The 21,371-nt window shown below is 40.0% G+C and overlaps 2 protein-coding genes across 2 annotated transcripts; both read left to right on the top strand.

Annotated features, from left to right (window-relative positions):
• Window positions 1–127: 127 nt before the first annotated feature.
• LOC139938724 (uncharacterized) lies at window positions 128–20,604 on the top strand. Its single transcript, XM_071934341.1, has 12 exons — window positions 128–432; window positions 1,356–1,547; window positions 2,155–2,309; window positions 3,034–3,258; window positions 5,935–5,995; window positions 6,170–6,361; window positions 6,876–7,030; window positions 7,444–7,547; window positions 15,237–15,553; window positions 16,226–16,414; window positions 17,175–17,323; window positions 18,710–20,604. Exons 1-12 carry the CDS (start codon window positions 300–302, stop codon window positions 18,902–18,904), a joined length of 2,067 nt encoding a protein of 688 aa, XP_071790442.1. The 5' UTR covers window positions 128–299; the 3' UTR covers window positions 18,905–20,604.
• On the top strand, window positions 7,671–12,923 carry LOC139937978 (peptidoglycan recognition protein 1-like). The gene is made up of 4 exons (XM_071933296.1): window positions 7,671–8,758; window positions 9,780–9,971; window positions 10,579–10,733; window positions 11,460–12,923. Exons 1-4 carry the CDS (start codon window positions 8,626–8,628, stop codon window positions 11,688–11,690), a joined length of 711 nt encoding a protein of 236 aa, XP_071789397.1. The 5' UTR covers window positions 7,671–8,625; the 3' UTR covers window positions 11,691–12,923.
• Window positions 20,605–21,371: the final 767 nt, after the last annotated feature.

Here is a 21,371-nt window from a genome sequence, read left to right as displayed (position 1 = left end):
CAAAAGCAGGATTATATTAGGGCCCCTCGCGGGTATTCCCCGAACGGAACAAAGAATATCATTTGTCATAGAAGTAATGGAAAACTGAAGCAAGGCCAATGGGTTGGTTTTGTTCATATAGTGTCACTAGCTGGTTTGCTGCACAGACTGCGAACAACCATACAAATTCGAAAAAAAGTTGCGATTCATGTTCATAGTTTTCCAGTTTGATTTGTCTCTTGAAAATCCATTTTAAACTTGTCCTTCAATACGCCATACTGTAACTTGATAATCTACCATTTTCTCTGCACTGTTCAACCATGCATTATCATACGGGCAGGATTCGACCTTTGGTGTTAATGTTGAGTGCTTGCATGCTGCATTATTCACAAGTGAGCAGTGTGTTGGCAGGCGATCCAATGTCTGGGAAAGCCGACTTAAAACTGCAAATAGGTAAGTACTGGTGTTAGTTTTATGTACTGGCATTAACTGTACTTTACATTGTACATACAACCCAGCAGTGCATTGGGGAAGGCCTGGGCCGCCTGTGGTACGACGTGGGGGTGGGCAACACAGGGAGACACTAGTGGGGCTTATTTAGTGGGGCTTAGCGAAGCTCCGTCCCTCCGAGTGGAAGGACAGGTATAGGGCCAAGAGAGTCTAAGCACGCGGAAGCAGTACCGGTCGAGAAGTCTCATGATTTCGGGACATTGTTTACAAAGATTCATATCTGTGCAGGGAAGTTATTTTTGAAACTATGCTGTTATTCCTTCCTCACTGGTTTATATTACACTAAATCAACCCACGGACTCCATGGTCAACCTAATCGAAGGAGGACAAAAAACGATTTAAGACAGTCCAACCCAACAACGTAATCGGGGAATCCCCAATTTATTGCGCAATGACATAATGAAAGATAACTTTCGTGTCACTCAATCAGCAGTTCAACCTTACTTGCTAAATGATACAACTCATCATCACGCTACCGCATACGTACTTCATGATGTGTTTGGTTGTTATTCAAGTGTAACATAATTATGCGTTGAACCATACATAATGTTCATTATGTGAGCCACTAAGCCTAGAGCAAGATTTAATATTTTGGGGGCAAGCAGCTAGAAGGCGTAACAGTAATTTTTCCGTTTTTAATTTTTTATAGCTATACAGCTGTAAAATAAAACTTGTTGTTGCAACCATGCAAAGAACCCATTCACCCTATACTGAAACTGCACCTTTTTTGTAAGGAGAAACGTAACACAGTGCGGTAAAACGGTGGGAAGAGGGGTGGCAAGAACAGTAAAAAGTGGCCCTCACCCCCCCCCCGTAACTTTCAAACCCCAATGAGATTATTTTCCTCTGATATTTACATAATACAGAACCCGCTTGCAGCAATTTGACCTTCGTCACCAGAGCTGAGTGGGGTGCCATACCCCCAAAGAAACGGCAAGACATGGTGCTCCCTGTCGGGTACTCAGTGGTCCATCACACTGCCTCAAATCAGTGCTCAACACAAGAAGAATGTTCAACACTGATGCGCTCCTTCCAACACTTCCACATGGTGACACGAGGTGACTTCAATAGTACATAATTAGGCTTTGTCTATTAAAACAACAGGTCTGTATACGTACATACCGTGTAATGCTATATACTCATGGACAAAATTCCCTATACAGACGTAGACCAAAGCATGCATGTACAACTGAAAGGATCAACAGTAATTTAAAAACAAGTTCAAAAATTTTTCAATTATTGGATGGACCAAGCACTGAAGTAAAATTGTTGTTTGGGATTTCCAAGTTGTAGCCTTAAAAAATACCTTTGTTCAGATCACATGAAACACCGTTACAGGCCCGTTGGTTCGTTTTTGAAAGGGCAAGGACGCCATGGCATGTTCTCCTTAGTAAATGTACACTATTTTCTCAGGCCTGGAATTTCATCTTTGGAAGGGCAATACAGTTTGCAAAGGGCACTTCCAATGACAAATCTGAAAGTCAATGGGAAACATTTTGAAGGGGCACCAAGGCCAAGACCAGGGGCAACGGAGCATTGGCCTCCGTGGCCTGGGTGTAATTCCAGGCCTGATTTATACTGAAGCTTCAACGGCACCAATCCGTGAAGTATATCAGGCCTGGCAAAATGTATTAATATTCCATGTTTTTGTTTGTTATATCCAAGGATGGGATGACATAGCATACAACTTTCTGATCGGTGGTGATGAGAAAGTTTACATAGGGCGTGGTTGGGACACAGTAGGAGCACACGCTGGATCTACTTATTACAACAGTCACTCAATCGGCACATCCATCATCGGAAACTACAATGACATCCTGGTATAAAGAATAGTCTACTCATAAGTAATAATGTTACAGCGTGCCTTGGCCTAGCGGTTTAAGCCATTGGACACTTTCGGAACAGAAAAAAAAATTCACAGATTTACAAATAACTTACAGGGTTTACAGAAGGTAATGGTGAAAGACTTCTCTTGAAATATTATTCCATGAATGCTTTACTTTTTGAGAAAACATTAAAACAATTATTCATTCTCGATATCGAGAATTACGGATTTTTTTAAACACCATGTCATGACACGGCGAAACGTGCGGAAACAAGGGTGGATTTTCCCTGTTATTTTCTCCCGACTCCGATGACCGATTGAGCCTAAATTTTCACAGGTTTGTTATTTTATATATAAGTTGTGATACACGAAGTGTGGGCCTTTTGACAACACTGTTTACCGAAAGTGTCCAATGGCTTTAAGAGCACCGGATTCAAACTCTATCACTCTGATGAACAGTGTGGGTTCGATTTCCAGTCGTGATACCCATGTCCTTAAGCAAGACACTTAACCACGATGCTTCGTCCTTCGGATCGGACGTAAAGCCGTTGGTCCCGTGCGTTGTGTAACGCATGTAAAAGAGCCCACTGAAAACGATTGGCAAACCATTACATTGTGCTCAAGAAGTAGGTCTCAGTGACAGATATGATACGAAGTCACTATTAAACCAGAAGACATACATTTTAACATACAGCTCGTATTTTATTTTATTTCTACAGCCAACCCCCGGTGTACTTCAGGTTTTAAAGGATCTGAATGAGTGTGGTGCCAAGTCAGGCTACATGACCTCAAGATACGTCCTTCGTGGCCACCGTGATGTGAGGCAACTCGGCCCCACAGACTGCCCAGGCGAGACCCTCTATAAAGAGATCCGAACATGGCCTCACTACCTCGAGTCGGACAAGACATCTGATCCGGAGTCGGACAAGACATCCCATCCGGATGTTTAGGATGTTGTGAGAATCAGTTTCCGAATCTGATGTTCCTATTAAAAAAACTACAATAATTAGGGACTAAAGGCCCGGTCCCACTAGGGATGTACCAGAACGTAAACGAAAGGACGTATGGAAACCTAAAAATTTCGTCCATGGGTGTGCAGTAGGCCCCATCTGATAAGCCTGAACGTGTCACATGGGTACCTAATTATTCAATTTGGCGTACGCCCAGTTCTGAATGAGCAATGAACAGTGCACTGGATAATATAATTCACTCGCAGAACTATACATACCGCCCATTTGGGTAAATGGGGGGGGGGGGGGGGCTGCGCTATGTGGTTTTCTTTCTATATAATAGCCTAATCCCGGTGGTATAGCTCCATGGACGCGTTTACAAATGGCGAAGGGAAATATTGTTTCCCCCGCTTTAGCCATGTGTCTTCGTTTCGTGCATGTGACCTAATAATAGTGACCCTTGTTTTGTTTTCTCGGGGAAGTAATGTTTAAATTTCAACTTAAAATATTCAATTTCGAGGAGATTTTACATCCGAGTTTTGTTTCTAAAACAGCCCTTGACTCCCCTGAGAAAATCGGAATGTGCATTCAGCTCCTTAGATACTTGAGTGGGGGTGGGGTGTATGTGGGATATACATTTACTCGAGGGACACACATGAGAAAATCAATGTAACCAATAAATTAACACAAAACTAAAAAATTCACACAAAGCATAACATATGGGGGGGGGGGGGTCTACAGAATTCTACCCTAAATAGTTCCGGGGGTACAGGGAGTCGGAAATGAACATTGCGGGATATTAGGTTCCGACCTTAAATTTCCATCACTTCGGAGTTGTTTGCCCATATTGGCATGGGACTGAAAGAATATGCCCAGATTTGCCTCATAACAAGTATACGCGACTCCCCTTGACATTAGTTGCGATAGAAAGCTTCCGACGCCCCGCCTACTTTAATACGAGTCCAGCAACTTACACATAGGCCTACAATAAAACACTCCAACTTTGGTCGTTTTACGTTCGGTATTTATATAGGCCTATATATTTTTACGATAGTACGGTACTAGACCCTATACAAAACTTATGCTGACTAATGTCACAATCCACTTTGCATACCGATGAACAATGCAATGCGAAAGAATAGGCAATTGGTTTATATGAATGCTATTATGTCAATGTCTGTCACGCTTAATAACACGTATCATGTAAACTGTTGTTGATTAAAAAACAAAAACTAGCCTTACTGTTGAATAATTTGCCACAAAAATCTATACGGTCTTTTAGGCCGGCACTTTAATGACATCTTTGGGTGGGGTTTTTCGCCTTTCGTAATATATTGCGATCAAAGTGGTTGGCACTTAAAGTCAGTGGACACTATTGGTAATTACTCAAAATAATAATCAGCGTAAAACCTCACTTGGTAACGAGTAATGGGGAGAGGTTGATGGTATAATACACTGTGAGAAACGGCTCCCTCTGAAGTGACGTAGTTTTCGAGAAAGAAGTAATTTGATTTTGAGACCTCAAGTTTAGAATTTGAGGTCTCGAAATCAAGCATCTGAAAGCACACAACTTTGTGTGACAAGGGTGTTTTTTTTGTGTCATAGTTATCTCGCAACTCCGAAGACCAATCGAGCTCAAATTTCCACAGGTTTGTTATTTTATGCATATGTTGGGATACACCAAGTGAGAAGACTAGTCTTTGGCAATTACCAATAGTGTCCACTGTCTTTAATTCGTGAAAATGCCAAAGCCGCGAGTGTCCCAAGGGAACTCTGTCCCGGAGATTTTGTCCCCAATATAAATGGGAAATTGGCATGGAGTAGAGGAGATTGATTCAAAAGAGGGCGCTATCAGAAGAAGTTGACACAACTTTAAAGGAACACGTTGCCTTGGATCGGTCGAGTTGGTCTTTGAAAAGCGTTTGTAACCGTTTTTTATAAAATGCATATGGGTAGAAAGATGTTGTAAAAGTAGAATACAATGATCCACACAAACATGCCTCGAAATTGCGTGGTTTTCCTTTTACCTCGACGACTAACACGTCGGCCATTTATGGGGGTCAAAATTTTGACTCCCATAAATGGCTGACCGTGTTAGTTCGCACAGTAGAAGAAAAACCACGCAATTTCGAGGCAAACTTGTGTGGATCATTGTATTCTACTTTTAAAACATCTTTCCAACCATATGCATTATATAAAAAACGGTTACAAACGCTTTTGTTTTGACCAACTCGTCCGTTCCAAGGCAACGTGTTCCTTTAAGTTGGACAATTTTCTTTACGGGGCTTTAGTAGATGGACAGAGTTTCAAACCCAACCCAAGCCAAGGGTGGTTTCGAAACGGCCATAGGCCACCATTGCACAATTCAAGCTAGATAGATGTAGAATCAGGATATATAATAGGCCGTAGGTTTAGACCTTTATGCGCACTGCTTCATAATAATTGTTTATTATATTACACTTCACTATTAAAATGATATTATTTTGTATCAAATGATATTGTTTCGAATAGTCAGCTTCATTGGGTGTTGGTGGTGGTTTTCGATATCCATTTGTCGGTGTATCCATTTTTAAAAAGACTTTAATCATCCTTTAACATCATATTAAAGGCAATAACCAATAAGTGACTTTTATACCTCTTTTTGCAGTATTCATGCTATATTACTATAAGGCCCATATACTGGAACTCGTACTGGGAGATCTGAGTACTTGTATGCTGCTGTTGGAAATGGGTACTCGATTATAAGAGTACTTGGTACTTGAACACACTATAGTCTTAGTACTTGGTACTCGTGCTCAGATATCATCTGGTGACTTTCGAACTCGGTGTTATCTATTGAGCCGTACTCGGCCAATACGTATTTTTGAATATACTGAAAACTTTCCCCTTCTATCATCAACCTCAGAACCTGCTTGCAGCAATTTGACCTTCGTCACAAGAGCACAGTGGGGTGCCGTACCCCCAAAGAAACGGCAGGACATGGTGCTCCCTGTCGGGTACGCCGTGGTCCATCACACTGCCTCAAAGCAGTGCTCAAACCTAAAAGACTGTTCGGTTCTGATGCGCTCTTTCCAACACTTCCACATGGTGACACGAGGTGGGTAACTAAACATGCATATCGCTCTCTATACTTGTGTACTAGCTCTAAAACAAAAGGCGAATCACTCAACACAGTTTTAGAAGAAGATCTGGACTTCATGATAGCATGTTTTGTATTCAGCTCAATGGGGGAAACTCATTAAAAAAAAACTTACATGTTATTGAGGTTGCACTGCGAATTTCACAAACTTTTGATATGAATGAACTGGTACATCTTTAAAACTTGCTCATTTCTTGTGTAAACCTTGAATTTATAAGGAAATATGTCTTGCCGGACAGAAAGGCCCTTGAATGTACACGGTCGCTCTTTTTGAACGCAAAGATGTTGGTTGAGACAGGCATTGCTCAAGTTCCCTTCAAAAGCCCAAAATAAGATTATTCTTCAGAAAAACAAACGCAAAGCAATATTATTTTCAGATTTGAGAATGTATATTAAGTTGCAGACCACGCAAGGTACAATAAAATCTTATAGCGTCCTATTTTATGGTCAATGTTTTGTTTGTCATTCCAAGGTTGGGATGACATTGGATACAACTTTCTGATCGGAGGCGATGAGAAAGTTTACATAGGGCGTGGTTGGGACACCGTAGGAACACAGGCTGGGTCTATTTATTACAACAGTCACTCCATTGGCACATCTATCATCGGAACCTACACCAAAATCCTGGTTAGTCCGGTCTAAAAACATTTTTAAGGGCTCTGAACACGTTGATAAAGTACTCAAAATATATATCAGCATAAAAACTTACTTGGTAACTAGCAATGGATTGTGAGAAACGACCCTCTGAAGTGAGGTAGTATTTGAGAAAGAGGTAAAATTTCTCACTCAAGTCATTATTTTCTTGCAATTATTTCGATGACAAAGTGAACCAAAATGTTCACAGATTGGTTATTGCATGCATAATCATGTTGGGATACACCACCAAGCGAGAATACTTGTCTTTTACAATATTATTACCAAAGGTTTCCAGTGCCTATGCATAAAGTTAACATAAATGTTGTTGCGGAAAACATAAAAAACGTAAATGTTTACGTAGTATGACATCATAAATAACGGTTTGCAATGTGTTCTCTTTCTAGCCAAGTCCCGGAGTTCTGCAGGTTTTAAAGGATCTGAATGAGTGTGGTGCCAAGTCAGGCTACATGACCTCAAGATACGTCCTTCGTGGCCACCGTGATGTGAGGCAACTCGGCCCCACGGAATGCCCAGGCGAGACCCTCTATAAAGAGATCCGAACATGGCCTCACTACCTCGAGCCCTACAATATTTAGGATCTTATTCAAGTCTCAGCGTATTGTACGCAATTTCTTTTCTTGTTTTCACAAATTGATTGCTTTATGTTTTTCGTGTGTTTTTCTAGGATTTAAAAACCAGAATCATCAAACTAATTAGGCATACAGCATAAACAAAAACTAGGCGCGGTTTTTTAGTACAATTCCCTCAATTAATAAACTACACGGTGATGTCACATTTTTCTAACGAAACGATTGCCTTTTATTTTTGAAAAAAAAGAGTGCATCTGGAGTAAATGTGTGTACGCAATTATACATTTTTAAGATAACGATTTATTGTGAGCCTCGATTGTTTTCAATAAATAAGTTTGAATTTTCAGAAAGGGCAATGGAGGGGGAGTTTTCAATTTTAAAATTGTAATCCCAAAGCACATGACGTTTGGAACTTCGTACACGAGTGACATTGGGAATTGATGGAAATTCTTCAAAGCTGGACTTCTTCAAATTGTGCAGCGTGTTTAACGACGTCTCAAACCAAAAGCTTCAGTTTTACTTTCACAATAAAACTCGATATCAGTCTTTAAACCTTGTAGGAGCTATACTTCCTCCATGATGAAATGACAGTGCTGTACAAACCGAACATAGCTTCCCGACCTTCTACCCGATTCACAACAGTATATAGACTTGCATGTTTTTGCCTGTTACTTCCTCCTATCCAGTTCACACATGACAAAAGCAGGATTATAATAGGGCCCCTCGCGGGTATTCCCCGAACGGAACAAAGAATATCATTTGTCATAGAAGTAATAGAAAACTGAAGCAAGGCCAATGGGTTGGTTTTGTTCATATAGTGTCACTAGCTGGTTTGCTGCACAGACTGCGAACAACCATACAAATTCGAAAAAAAGTTGCGATTCATGTTCATAGTTTTCCAGTTTGATTTGTCTCTTGAAAATCCATTTTAAACTTGTCCTTCAATACGCCATACTGGGACTTGATAATCTACCATTTTCTCTGCATTGTTCAACCATGCATTATCATACGGGCAGGATTCGACCTTTGGTGTTAATGTTGAGTGCTTGTATGCTGCATTATTCACAAGTGAGCAGTGTGTTGGCAGGCGATCCAATGTCTGGGAAAGCCGACTTAAAACTGCAAATAGGTAAGTACTGGTATTAGTTTTATGTATACTGGCATTAACTGTACTTTACATTGTACATACAACCCAGCAGTGCATTGGGGAAGGCCTGGGCCGCCTGTGGTACGACGTGGGGGTGGGCAACACAGGGAGACACTAGTGGGGCTTATTTAGTGGGGCTTAGCAAAGGCCAAGAGAGTCTAAGGCCGTGTCCGAAACGACGACTTCGGCTACAGCTACGTCTAGATCAGCGCGTCTACCAGTGTTGAAGAATAGGCAGACGCGCGCGATCTAGCCGTAGCTGTAGCCGAAGTCGTCGTTTCGGACACGGCCTAAGCACGCGGAAGCAGTACCGGTCGAGAAGTCTCATGATTTCGGGACATTGTTTACAAAGATTCATATCTGTGCAGGGAAGTTATTTTTGAAACTATGCTGTTATTCCTTCCTCACTGGTTTATATTACACTAAATCAACCCACGGACTCCATGGTCAACCTAATCGAAGGAGGACAAAAAACGATTTAAGACAGTCCAACCCAACAACGTAATCGGGGAATCCCCAATTTATTGCGCAATGACATAATGAAAGATAACTTTCGTGTCACTCAATCAGCAGTTCAACCTTACTTGCTAAATGATACAACTCATCATCACGCTACCGCATACGTACTTCATGATGTGTTTGGTTGTTATTCAAGTGTAACATAATTATGCGTTGAACCATACATAATGTTCATTATGTGAGCCACTAAGCCTAGAGCAAGATTTAATATTTTGGGGGCAAGCAGCTAGAAGGCGTAACAGTAATTTTTCCGTTTTTAATTTTTTATAGCTATACAGCTGTAAAATAAAACTTGTTGTTGCAACCATGCAAAGAACCCATTCACCCTATACTGAAACTGCACCTTTTTTGTAAGGAGAAACGTAACACAGTGCGGTAAAACGGTGGGAAGAGGGGTGGCAAGAACAGTAAAAAGTGGCCCTCACCCCCCCGTAACTTTCAAACCCCAATGAGATTATTTTCCTCTGATATTTACATAATACAGAACCCGCTTGCAGCAATTTGACCTTCGTCACCAGAGCTGAGTGGGGTGCCATACCCCCAAAGAAACGGCAAGACATGGTGCTCCCTGTCGGGTACTCAGTGGTCCATCACACTGCCTCAAATCAGTGCTCAACACAAGAAGAATGTTCAACACTGATGCGCTCCTTCCAACACTTCCACATGGTGACACGAGGTGACTTCAATAGTACATAATTAGGCTTTGTCTATTAAAACAACAGGTCTGTATACGTACATACCGTGTAATGCTATATACTCATGGACAAAATTCCCTATACAGACGTAGACCAAAGCATGCATGTACAACTGAAAGGATCAACAGTAATTTAAAAACAAGTTCAAAAATTTTTCAATTATTGGATGGACCAAGCACTGAAGTAAAATTGTTGTTTGGGATTTCCAAGTTGTAGCCTTAAAAAATACCTTTGTTCAGATCACATGAAACACCGTTACAGGCCCGTTGGTTCGTTTTTGAAAGGGCAAGGACGCCATGGCATGTTCTCCTTAGTAAATGTACACTATTTTCTCAGGCCTGGAATTTCATCTTTGGAAGGGCAATACAGTTTGCAAAGGGCACTTCCAATGACAAATCTGAAAGTCAATGGGAAACATTTTGAAGGGGCACCAAGGCCAAGACCAGGGGCAACGGAGCATTGGCCTCCGTGGCCTGGGTGTAATTCCAGGCCTGATTTATACTGAAGCTTCAACGGCACCAATCCGTGAAGTATATCAGGCCTGGCAAAATGTATTAATATTCCATGTTTTTGTTTGTTATATCCAAGGATGGGATGACATAGCATACAACTTTCTGATCGGTGGTGATGAGAAAGTTTACATAGGGCGTGGTTGGGACACAGTAGGAGCACACGCTGGATCTACTTATTACAACAGTCACTCAATCGGCACATCCATCATCGGAAACTACAATGACATCCTGGTATAAAGAATAGTCTACTCATAAGTAATAATGTTACAGCGTGCCTTGGCCTAGCGGTTTAAGCCATTGGACACTTTCGGAACAGAAAAAAAAAATTCACAGATTTACAAATAACTTACAGGGTTTACAGAAGGTAATGGTGAAAGACTTCTCTTGAAATATTATTCCATGAATGCTTTACTTTTTGAGAAAACATTAAAACAATTATTCATTCTCGATATCGAGAATTACGGATTTTTTTTAAACACCATGTCATGACACGGCGAAACGTGCGGTAACAAGGGTGGATTTTCCCTGTTATTTTCTCCCGACTCCGATGACCGATTGAGCCTAAATTTTCACAGGTTTGTTATTTTATATATAAGTTGTGATACACGAAGTGTGGGCCTTTTGACAACACTGTTTACCGAAAGTGTCCAATGGCTTTAAGAGCACCGGATTCAAACTCTATCACTCTGATGAACAGTGTGGGTTCGATTTCCAGTCGTGATACCCATGTCCTCAAGCAAGACACTTAACCACGATGCTTCGTCCTTCGGGTCGGACGTAAAGCCGTTGGTCCCGTGCGTTGTGTAACGCATGTAAAAGAGCCCACTGAAAACGATTGGCAAACCATTACATTGTGCTCAAGAAGTAGGTCTCAGTGACAGATATGATACGAAGTCACTATTAAACCAGAAGACATACATTTTAACATACAGCTCGTATTTTATTTTATTTCTACAGCCAACCCCCGGTGTACTTCAGGTTTTAAAGGATCTGAATGAGTGTGGGGCCAAGTCAGGCTACATGACCTCAAGATACGTCCTTCGTGGCCACCGTGATGTGATGCAACTCTTCCCCACAGACTGCCCAGGCGAGACCCTCTATAAAGAGATCCGAACATGGCCTCACTACCTCGAGTCGGACAAGACATCTGATCCGGAGTCGGACAAGACATCCCATCCGGATGTTTAGGATGTTGTGAGATTCAGTTTCCGAATCCTACAATAATTAGGGACTAAAGGCCCGGTCCCACTAGGGATGTACCAGAACGTAAACGAAATGACGTATGGAAACCTAACATTTTCGTCCATGGGTGTGCAGTAGGCCGCATCTGATAAGCCTGAACGTGTCACATGGGTACCTAATTATTCAATTTGGCGTACGCCCAGTTCTGAATAATGAGCAATGAACAGTGCACTGGATAATATAATTCACTCGCAGAACTATACATACCGCCCATTTGGGTAAATGGGGGGGGGGGGTGCTGCGCTATGTGGTTTTCTTTCTATATAATAGCCTAATCCCGGTGGTATAGCTCCATGGACGCGTTTACAAATGGCGAAGGGAAATATTGTTTCCCCCGCTTTAGCCATGTGTCTTTGTTTCGTGCATGTGACCTAATAATAGTGACCCTTGTTTTGTTTTCTCGGGGAAGTAATGTTTAAATTTCAACTTAAAATATTCAATTTCGAGGAGATTTTACATCCGAGTTTTGTTTCTAAAACAGCCCTTGACTCCCCTGAGAAAATCGGAATGTGCATTCAGCTCCTTAGATACTTGAGTGGGGGTGGGGTGTATGTGGGGTATACATTTACTCGAGGGACACACATGAGAAAATTAATGTAACCAATAAATTAACACAAAACTAAAAAATTCACACAAAGCGTAAAAGATGGGGAGGGGGGGGGGGGGTCTACAGAATTCTACCCTAAATAGTTCCGGGGGTACAGGGAGTCGGAAATGAACATTGCGGGATATTAGGTTCCGACCTTAAATTTCCATAACTTCGGAGTTGTTTGCCCATATTGGCATGGGACTGAAAGAATATGCCCAGATTTGCCTCATAACAAGTATACGCGACTCCCCTTGACATTAGTTGCGATAGAAAGCTTCCGACGCCCCGCCTACTTTAATACGAGTCCAGCAACTTACACATAGGCCTACAATAAAACACTCCAACTTTGGTCGTTTTACGTTTGGTATTTATATAGGCCTATATATTTTTACGATAGTACGGTACTAGACCCTATACAAAACTTATGCTGACTAATGTCACAATCCACTTTGCATACCGATGAACAATGCAATGCGAAAGAATAGGCAATTGGTTTATATTATAATGAATGCTATTATGTCAATGTCTGTCACGCTTAATAACACGTATTATGTAAACTGTTGTTGATTAAAAAACAAAAACTAGCCTTACTGTTGCCTAATTTGCCACAAAAATCTATACGGTCTTTCAGGCCGGCACTTTAATGACATCTTTGGGTGGGGTTTTTCGCCTTTCGTAAAACATTGCGATCAAAGTGGTTGGCACTTAAAGTCAGAGGACACTATTGGTAATTACCCAAAATAATTATCAGCGTAAAACCTCACTTGGTAACGAGTAATGGGGAGAGGTTGATGGTATAATACACTGTGAGAAACGGCTCCCTCTGAAGTGACGTAGTTTTCGAGAAAGAAGTAATTTTCCACAAATTTGATTTTGAGACCTCAAGTTTAGAATTTGAGGTCTCAAAATAAAGCATCTGAAAGCACACAACTTAGTGTGACAAGGGTGTTGTTTTTTTGTTTCATAGATATCTCGCAACTCCGAAGACCAATCGAGCTCAAATTTCCACAGGTTTGTTATTTTATGCATATGTTGGGATACACCAAGTGAGAAGACTAGTCTTTGGCAATTACCAATAGTGTCCACTGTCTTTAATTCGTGAAAATGCCAAAGCCGCGGGTGTCCCAAGGGAATTCTGTCCCGGAGATTCTGTCCCCAATATAAATGGGAAATTGGCATGGAGTAGAGGAGATTGATTCAAAAGAGGGCGCTATCAGAAGAAGTTGACACAACTTTAAAGGAACACGTTGCCTTGGATCGGTCGAGTTGGTCTTTGAAAAGCGTTTGTAACCGTTTTTTATAAAATGCATATGGGTAGAAAGATGTTGTAAAAGTAGAATACAATGATCCACACAAACATGCCTCGAAATTGCGTGGTTTTCCTTTTACCTTGTCGACTAACACGTCGGCCATTTATGGGGGTCAAAATTTTGACTCCCATAAATGGCCGACCATGTTAGTTCGCACAGCAGAAGGAAAACCACGCAATTTCGAGGCAAACTTGTGTGGATCATTGTATTCTACTTTTAAAACATCTTTCCAACCATATGCATTTTATAAAAAAACGGTTACAAACGCTTTTGTTTTGACCAACTCGTCCGATCCAAGGCAACGTGTTCCTTTAAGTTCGCCAATTACCAGCCATACACAGAATTTCCTGCCACACTGGAGCCACACTGTCAAAGCAGTCGCGTATAAGCGATATAACAAAACTATTTTTGGCTCTTCTGTCATAAAACGCTATGGTTTTTAATGGTTTCATTGTTCTTGGGAGGCGAGCCTTTCACCAACTTAAAGGGACACACCGGCCGAATTGGGCTATTTGGGCTACAAAATAGACTAAGATATGACTTCAACGGTCTTCCAGGAATGAAGAAGAACCGTCCTTAAAAAAAATCATCAAATTTAGCCGTTTTTGAGCATTTTAAGACAAAAACGCAGGTCGCGTGATTGTTCTAACCAAAAAGTGGTACAAACAATCACGTGACCTTCCGGGCTAGTTTTACTTTCAGCCGTCTAAAAGTAACTTTTACTTAACCAAATTTAAATCTTTTTTTTTACAAAATTATTTACGAATAATTGACGAAAAAGATCATGTATTCAAATTATCGCTACAAAATGTAAATAATGGTGAAAAAATCTAACGTAAGAATAAGATTCGCATTCAAAGAGTCCGTGTAACGGAAGCTTGTTATATGGCCGCTTTGGTTTTTTAAAATCATTTTTCGCTAAATACGTGACATTTTGATGATTTTTTTTTACAGCAACCATCTATAAAAACATTATTTATGATTATACACCCCTAAATTGCGTAAACGGTGAGCCGGTGTGTCCCTTTAACATTATTCAGAGCCTTTACGATTTGAGACCCATAACTTCGTTCGTTAGATATAGCGTTCAACGAATTTACCCAAATAGTAGAAATCGTGCATTTTCCTTCCGATTTGTTTTAGTGTTTGAAGTGGCACTTCGTGAAACTGCTGACGAGTTATTGGAAACCGTCCAACAGGCTAAATCAAATCAGCATAACTTTTTCCCCCACTTAATTGTGAAATCGTGCATTTTCCTTCCGATTTGTTTTAGTGTTTGAAGTGGCACTACGTGAAACTGCTGACGAGTTATTGGAAACCGTCCAACCCGGATCCTTCCAATTAAAAAAGACCCAAGCCAGCTCGGGTGGGGGCGATAATCGTATTTTGCAAGCAAATTTGTAGCCAGAAAAAAAACAGGGTAGGGGCTTTAAAAAATTACGGCATGGGGTCCGGTTTTTCTCCGATTTTTTTCCCCTCGATTTGTTTTCGTCTACAGGCTAAATCAAATGAGACATTACGTCATGGGGACTTTCCCGAAAATCTCCATACAATCCCAGTTTCAACTCGGGGTTAATAACTTGACTGCAAAAGTAACAAAGTGCAGTACAAAAAACATGTAAATATTGCAAACGTCAGCATAACTTTTTCCCACACTGAATTGTTTTTGTTTGTTTGTTTGCACTTTATCTATCTTTGTTGTTTTCGTTGCGGATTGTTTTTTGCAACTGCAGTATTTAAACCCGTGGCACTATCGACTCCTTATCAGTCTGATATTGAATGTTCATCATACGCAGTTCTTGTGCGAAGATTGACCATAAACGCCTTCAACATGCTGAAAATGGACGTTATCCGACTTATAGTGTTTGTCTGCTGCATGATGCTTCTCCAAACAGGACGAGCTAATTCAAGTAAGATAAGTATAGGGATTACATGAAGCGTTTTTACCACAACAAGCACGTTTTGTCTGACAAAAAGAGCTTTGTTGCTATTGTCGTAGGCTATAGTTTTTGATGGAAAGTTTAGGAACTTAAAACGTATGTGTATCCCCTATTTGCTAAGCAGAATTTGGGGCCTATTCTAAGCCAAAATGATTATGTTAAACGATTTCACCCTTGTTTTGAAATTTATTGATGAAAATAGCAGTTTTTGCACATTTTATTCAGTTTATTATAGGGCTACAAGATAAATAGCAAAACAAGGATTTCAGCCGACGCCTGCGGGTTAGTCTTGTTCCGAGATAGACCTACTCTATATTCGTAACATAACCGTAACAACGTAACGTAACATAAACGTGGTGACCCGACAGAAGGCATGTTATCTTCTTGAATTCATTTCGGTTTGACGACTGTCTGTAAACTTGAGTTCGAACCAAGCATTTACAAAAAGCTAGCGGGCGATACGGCGCGCTGCCCGTGGTATAGCGAAAATACATTACGAAAAGCTGGCGCGATTCGGCGCGGTATACCAGGCTGGAAAATGATATATGCGAAAGTCTTGAAACCAACCAACCAAGCAAGACTACATGCGAGTCTGTGATGGGCGAGACTCTAAATTGAATCCCTCACACTCTATCCATACAGGTTATTGCTTTGCTGTAACCTTCGTCGAGAGATCCAGTTGGGGAGCCTTATCTCCACGGAGAACGACAAGCTTGGCCCGGAACCTGGACTACTACATTATCCACCACACTGACAGAGGGTCATGTTCATCGCAAAGTGCATGTTCAGAAAGGGTCCTAGGTATCCAAAAATACCACATGAATACTAAAGGTAAATGCACGTAATAATTATAACCAACATTAACTCGTAACAGGCGCCTGAAGTCGAGCAGAGTATTCGAAACGTCGAGACCAAAACTGGCCGGCTCTGAAAGAGCCAACACACTCCCTCACATAAGAGAACATGGTTGTACCCGCAAGTTTACCGTTTATTCTCACATATACCATGGATGAAGAAAATAGAGACAAACGACAATGTGTAAAACTTAAACTGAATGTGAAACGTAGAAGCTAGCCGTGGCAGGGTCATGCTAAACAAAAATATCTGAAACTTGGATCATACGGTCTAAGATCTTATGAAAAAGGCAAGTGTTGAACATGATGGCATTTCCACCTTTTGCTGACCAATAATTACAGGCCAAGAGCTTTGGAATACAGTCCTCATATCAGAGACATAGAACAAACAGAAACAAAGAGGAATACGTCAGTATTTTGTTTTGTTACCAGATCATAAAGTATACGGTCAGATAAAATCTTAAGTTTCTCTTCTGCCAAGAATCCATGTTGTTACAAAGGGCTTACTAAAGGGCACTCGTCGTTCGGGTGACCGAAGCAGCCACCACCAGAGTTGTGTATCAAGCGCAGAGCAGAGCAGAACAAAATGCAACATCTATGCACATACAACGTACAGTGAGAATTAGACAGGGATTTTGAAGTAAATTATATCGCACGCACACGATTACGCATCTATTAACTTAGAAAATCCTTGAACACGGAAGCCGAATCATTGTCATTATTTGTTTTCTATATAGGTTGGGATGACATTGGATACAACTTTCTGATCGGTGGCGATAACAGAGTTTACATAGGACGTGGTTGGAACAACCAAGGAGCACATACTTACTCATTCAACAGTAGGTCCATCGGCATCGCTATGATCGGGAACTACATGAGCGGACAGGTACAATACTCAATATTATTGAAACAATATATACATACATAATATCTGTACATGTTTCCGCACTCGACAGCATGTTCTTGGACGCAAGCGCAACACCCAGTGCATCTTATCCTCACATTATGTGAGACTGCATTTTCTGGAAGGAAGGACAAGAGGCCTATTTTTTATATGTAGATAATAAAGCAGGGCTTCGATTTTACACTGGACCACCGGCCTGAGGCCAGTGATTTCAATGTCGTGCCAGTAAACTCAAGACAAGACAAGACAAGACAAGTCCAGTGGTCTGTTTGTTTCTTTCAATTCAACATCTTTGAATCAACAAAATGATGCTCAATGTTGAGTCCGAGTCTCACAAATACATTTTAATTCTGCAGATTAGGCCCAATCACCCATTAAAGCCATGGACCCTTTCGGTAAACAGTATTGTTCAAGGCCCACACATCGTGTATCACAACTTCTATATCAAATAACAAACCTGTGAAAATTTAGGCTCAATCGGTCATCGGAGTCGGGAGAAAATTACGGGAAAACCCACCCTTGTATCCGCGCGTTTTGCCGTGCAATGACATGTGTTTAAAATAAATCCGTAATTCTCGTTAACGATAATTGATATTGTTTTACTGTTTTCTCAAAAAGTAAAGCATTTCATGGAATAATATTTCAAGATAAGTATTTCACCACTACCTTCTGTAAACCCTGTAAGTTATTTGTAAATCTGTGATTTTTTTTCTGTACCGAAAGGGTCCAATGGCTTTAAACAGAAGAGATCAATCTTCTCTTAGTGTTTTGTTCAATTTAAATTGTTGAGATTGTCAAACCGTGTTTTCATTTTGATTCTAGTCTCTTCTCACTTGATTCAGGTCTTGTAAATAATAAATCCCAGTCCAGTGAAGATTCTTAACTACAAGTCCTGCCGCATGAGAACAAAAAAGACCAAACGAATTATTCCAATGAATGCCACATAAAACAGCCAATGTAGTAAACTACACCACGTCAAATATTTCAACAGAAGCCTTAATATTTGTTGACAATTTTTTTGTAGGCCCTAAGACTTCCCACAAAGCGCCCCCATTTTTGTTTTACTCTGATGATATACGCCTTTTCACTCAACCATGCTTCAAAACAGCGTATGAAAATTATTTGTTTACAAGTTCACATCTATTTAAAAATACCGTTAAGAATAAATGCTATGGTATTTTTTCATAACGGTATTTATTTGACTATTATGTATCTTATTAAAAGTTTATTATTTATTTACCTAAATAGAACTAGCTGTTGCGAACTGCTTCACCAGCCAATGGTATTTTAATGTTCATGGCCTGTCCATTTTAAAGTATTTTTTGTATTATTTATTTCCATTTATTTATTATTTCCCCCATGATTTAGCCGAGTTTTGGTATGAGGAATGCCTTGGAAAACCTGATGAAGTGTGGGGTCGATTTGGGAAAGGTGAACAGGAATTACCAGGCGTGTGGACATAGTGATTTCTCGAGTACTGACTGCCCAGGTGATGCTCTCAGCAGGTTGGTCAAAGGTTGGGGTCGCTGCCACCGCTATAGTGCGCCATGGGATTTTCCCTAAAGTCATATGACACTATTGGTTATTACTCAAAACGCATAAAAGCTTACTAGGTAACGAGCAATGGGGAGCTGTTGATAGTACAAAACCTTGTGAGAAACTCTTATGTATGGTAACCTAGTTTTTTAGAAAAAGGTAATTTCTCACTCAAATAATAAAAGAACTTGAACAGGCCTGAATCCTTGTATTATGCATCTGAAAACACACAAATTTGGGCAACAAGGGCATTTGTTCTTTCATTGTTCTCTTGAGACTTCGATGACCAATTGAATCCAAATTTTCACAGATATATCATGGAACCATACGTCACCTATAGGCCTAAACACTATGTGAGATTGTGTACCCCCTACCATTATTTCTTCATCAAAAGTTGATTAATTTTTTCATATTCTTCCTTATTAATATACTTTAAATAGTATTACTTAGATATTGCTTTATGGTTTTCAGGCGTTTTCAATTGCTTACTTTTTTAAAGACAGATGCGTTCAAAATTTGAGTTAGGAGACTCATTCTCATACCATTATTGCAAGGATAAATTTATGTTGTGATGAAGCGTACTCTGCCAAAAACCGTGCCATAAACACCTGGGCCCAATATCATAGAGCTGCTAAGCACAAAAATTTGCTTAGAATGAGATTTCCTTATTGATAAAAACAGGATTGCCAACCAAATTTCTATTTATTGCCTATTGCTTGTTGTTGGTATTCAGCTGTTGCTTGCTTATCCTGAATATCAAGTGGAAATTTGGTTGGTAATCCTGTTTTTATCAAGGAAGAAATTTCATGCTTAGCAAATTTTCGTGCTTAGCAGCTCTATGAAATTGGGCCCTGGTAGAAAGAGATAGGTTTGGCGTTTGATCGCACACAACACACGTGACCTAACGCTTAACGTCCCGTCCGAAGTACAAAGTAATGCAGAAACTTTTGGAATATTATTTGTAACATTCATCACCAGAAGTGCGCATGCTCCGACCTACGCGTGGACTGAGCAGCTGCGCTTGCTAAGAGCCGCAAAAAGGGACTGTTATGTCTGCTGCCGCCAGCGTATCAAAAGTTTCCAATTATAGTAACAAAGTCTTTGTCCAGGACACACACACACATGCTGGTAGTTGGAACCCAGACCACAAGTCTGACAACACCATTGGGTACCTGTTCATAAAGCATTCTTATGTATCAAAATTTTCAATGAACAACTGTACTGATTGTTCCCAATAACCCAAAGGTAATATTAAGCGATGTCTAGTTAATGTTTCTTTTGCATAGAAAGCTCAATACATTACAAATATACAATTTTAGCAAAGGAAGTTGTAAACTGTATTTTTATTTTTAATACTGTCCACAAAACTTACCAAGTATGCTACAAATATAGGTTTTACAAACTGCCCAAATTTGATGACTGAATCATCACGAGACACAGGAGTAGAGATAGAAATAAAAGATCAACTTGTGTATAAGTAATCCAATATACTTAGAAATAAAGGTCAAATTCAAAGAAAACTAGACATTAGGTAGTTGTGAACAAACACAAAGCTGTTCCGTCTTGTTTTTCTTTGATTTTGTGCCTCAATGACCAAGGAGTTATATCTGAAAAAAGTTTAGAAAAATGTTTCGAAGTTCTTGAGATATGGTCCCACATCCGGTTGACCCAGAAGTTGGGGTCAAATTGAGGTCACTTTTTTTTCTTTTTCTCCTATCCCCAAGGAGTTTTAAACTACAAACACATTGAAAATCGGCCCGGTACTTCTTGAGATATGGTGTTACAAAAATTTCCAAATTAAATATGCAAATGAGCGTCACGCGGTTAATTAATTAAGAGTTTAAAGTCATAATTACATGAAGAACTGACCTTAGTTCTTATCCTCAATTTCATACATGATTTTAACTCTTTTGACGTTATGGTTTAGGAGAGGCTGAAACAAAAAACTTGTACAGATTAATGCTTTGGTTGTCTTCCATTAATATTTTTACTGGTCAATAGAGGGCGGTATGTTAGATGATTGGTCGTACTATAAACATCTCCTTGTTACTAGTCAAAATAATGTTCAGTTTAAAAACAGGTTAAAAATCGGCCCGGTAATTCTTGAGATATGGTGTTACAAAGATTTTCCAATTAAATATGCAAATGAGGGTCACGTGGTTAATTAATCAAAAATTTAAAAACAAAAATACATTAGGAATTAAGCTTAGGTCCTAGTCTTTAATTTTGATATTTGATATAACTCTTTTCAAGTTATGGTTTAGGAGAATAGGCTGAAACAAAAAGCGTTTAGAGTCCTCCATTAAATATTTTTACCGTCAATAGAGGGCGGTATGTAAGATGAGTGGTCTGTACTAGACTATCAACATCTCCTGGTTATTACTAGTCAAAATGTTCAGTTGAAATGTTTATCTCAAAGTTCAGTTAAAAAGTTTAATACATGTAAATTAAACTAATATTTGACTCAGGATTGTTTGATTTGTTGGTTTCTTAA

This window comes from Asterias amurensis, chromosome 6, assembly GCF_032118995.1.
Source record: "Asterias amurensis chromosome 6, ASM3211899v1".
In the NCBI taxonomy this organism is placed as follows: Eukaryota; Metazoa; Echinodermata; class Asteroidea; order Forcipulatida; family Asteriidae; genus Asterias; species Asterias amurensis.
Note: the sequence above shows the minus strand (reverse complement) of the source record. Positions and strands in the feature narration are given on the sequence as shown.

What these genes read in the sequence shown, in the direction of transcription:
- LOC139937978 (XM_071933296.1), top strand. Translation starts at nt 8,626, where the DNA reads ATGCATTATCATACGGGCAGGATTCGACCTTTGGTGTTAATGTTGAGT. An exon ending in CGACTTAAAACTGCAAATAG is followed by an intron (nt 8,759 to 9,779) that starts GTAAGTACTGGT and finishes TACATAATACAG; the next exon opens with AACCCGCTTGCAGCAATTTG. An exon ending in GAAACTACAATGACATCCTG is followed by an intron (nt 10,734 to 11,459) that starts GTATAAAGAATA and finishes TTATTTCTACAG; the next exon opens with CCAACCCCCGGTGTACTTCA.
- LOC139938724 (XM_071934341.1), top strand. Translation starts at nt 300, where the DNA reads ATGCATTATCATACGGGCAGGATTCGACCTTTGGTGTTAATGTTGAGT. An exon ending in CGTGGCCACCGTGATGTGAG is followed by an intron (nt 7,548 to 15,236) that starts GCAACTCGGCCC and finishes TGACTGCAAAAG; the next exon opens with TAACAAAGTGCAGTACAAAA. An exon ending in AACAGGACGAGCTAATTCAA is followed by an intron (nt 15,554 to 16,225) that starts GTAAGATAAGTA and finishes CTATCCATACAG; the next exon opens with GTTATTGCTTTGCTGTAACC.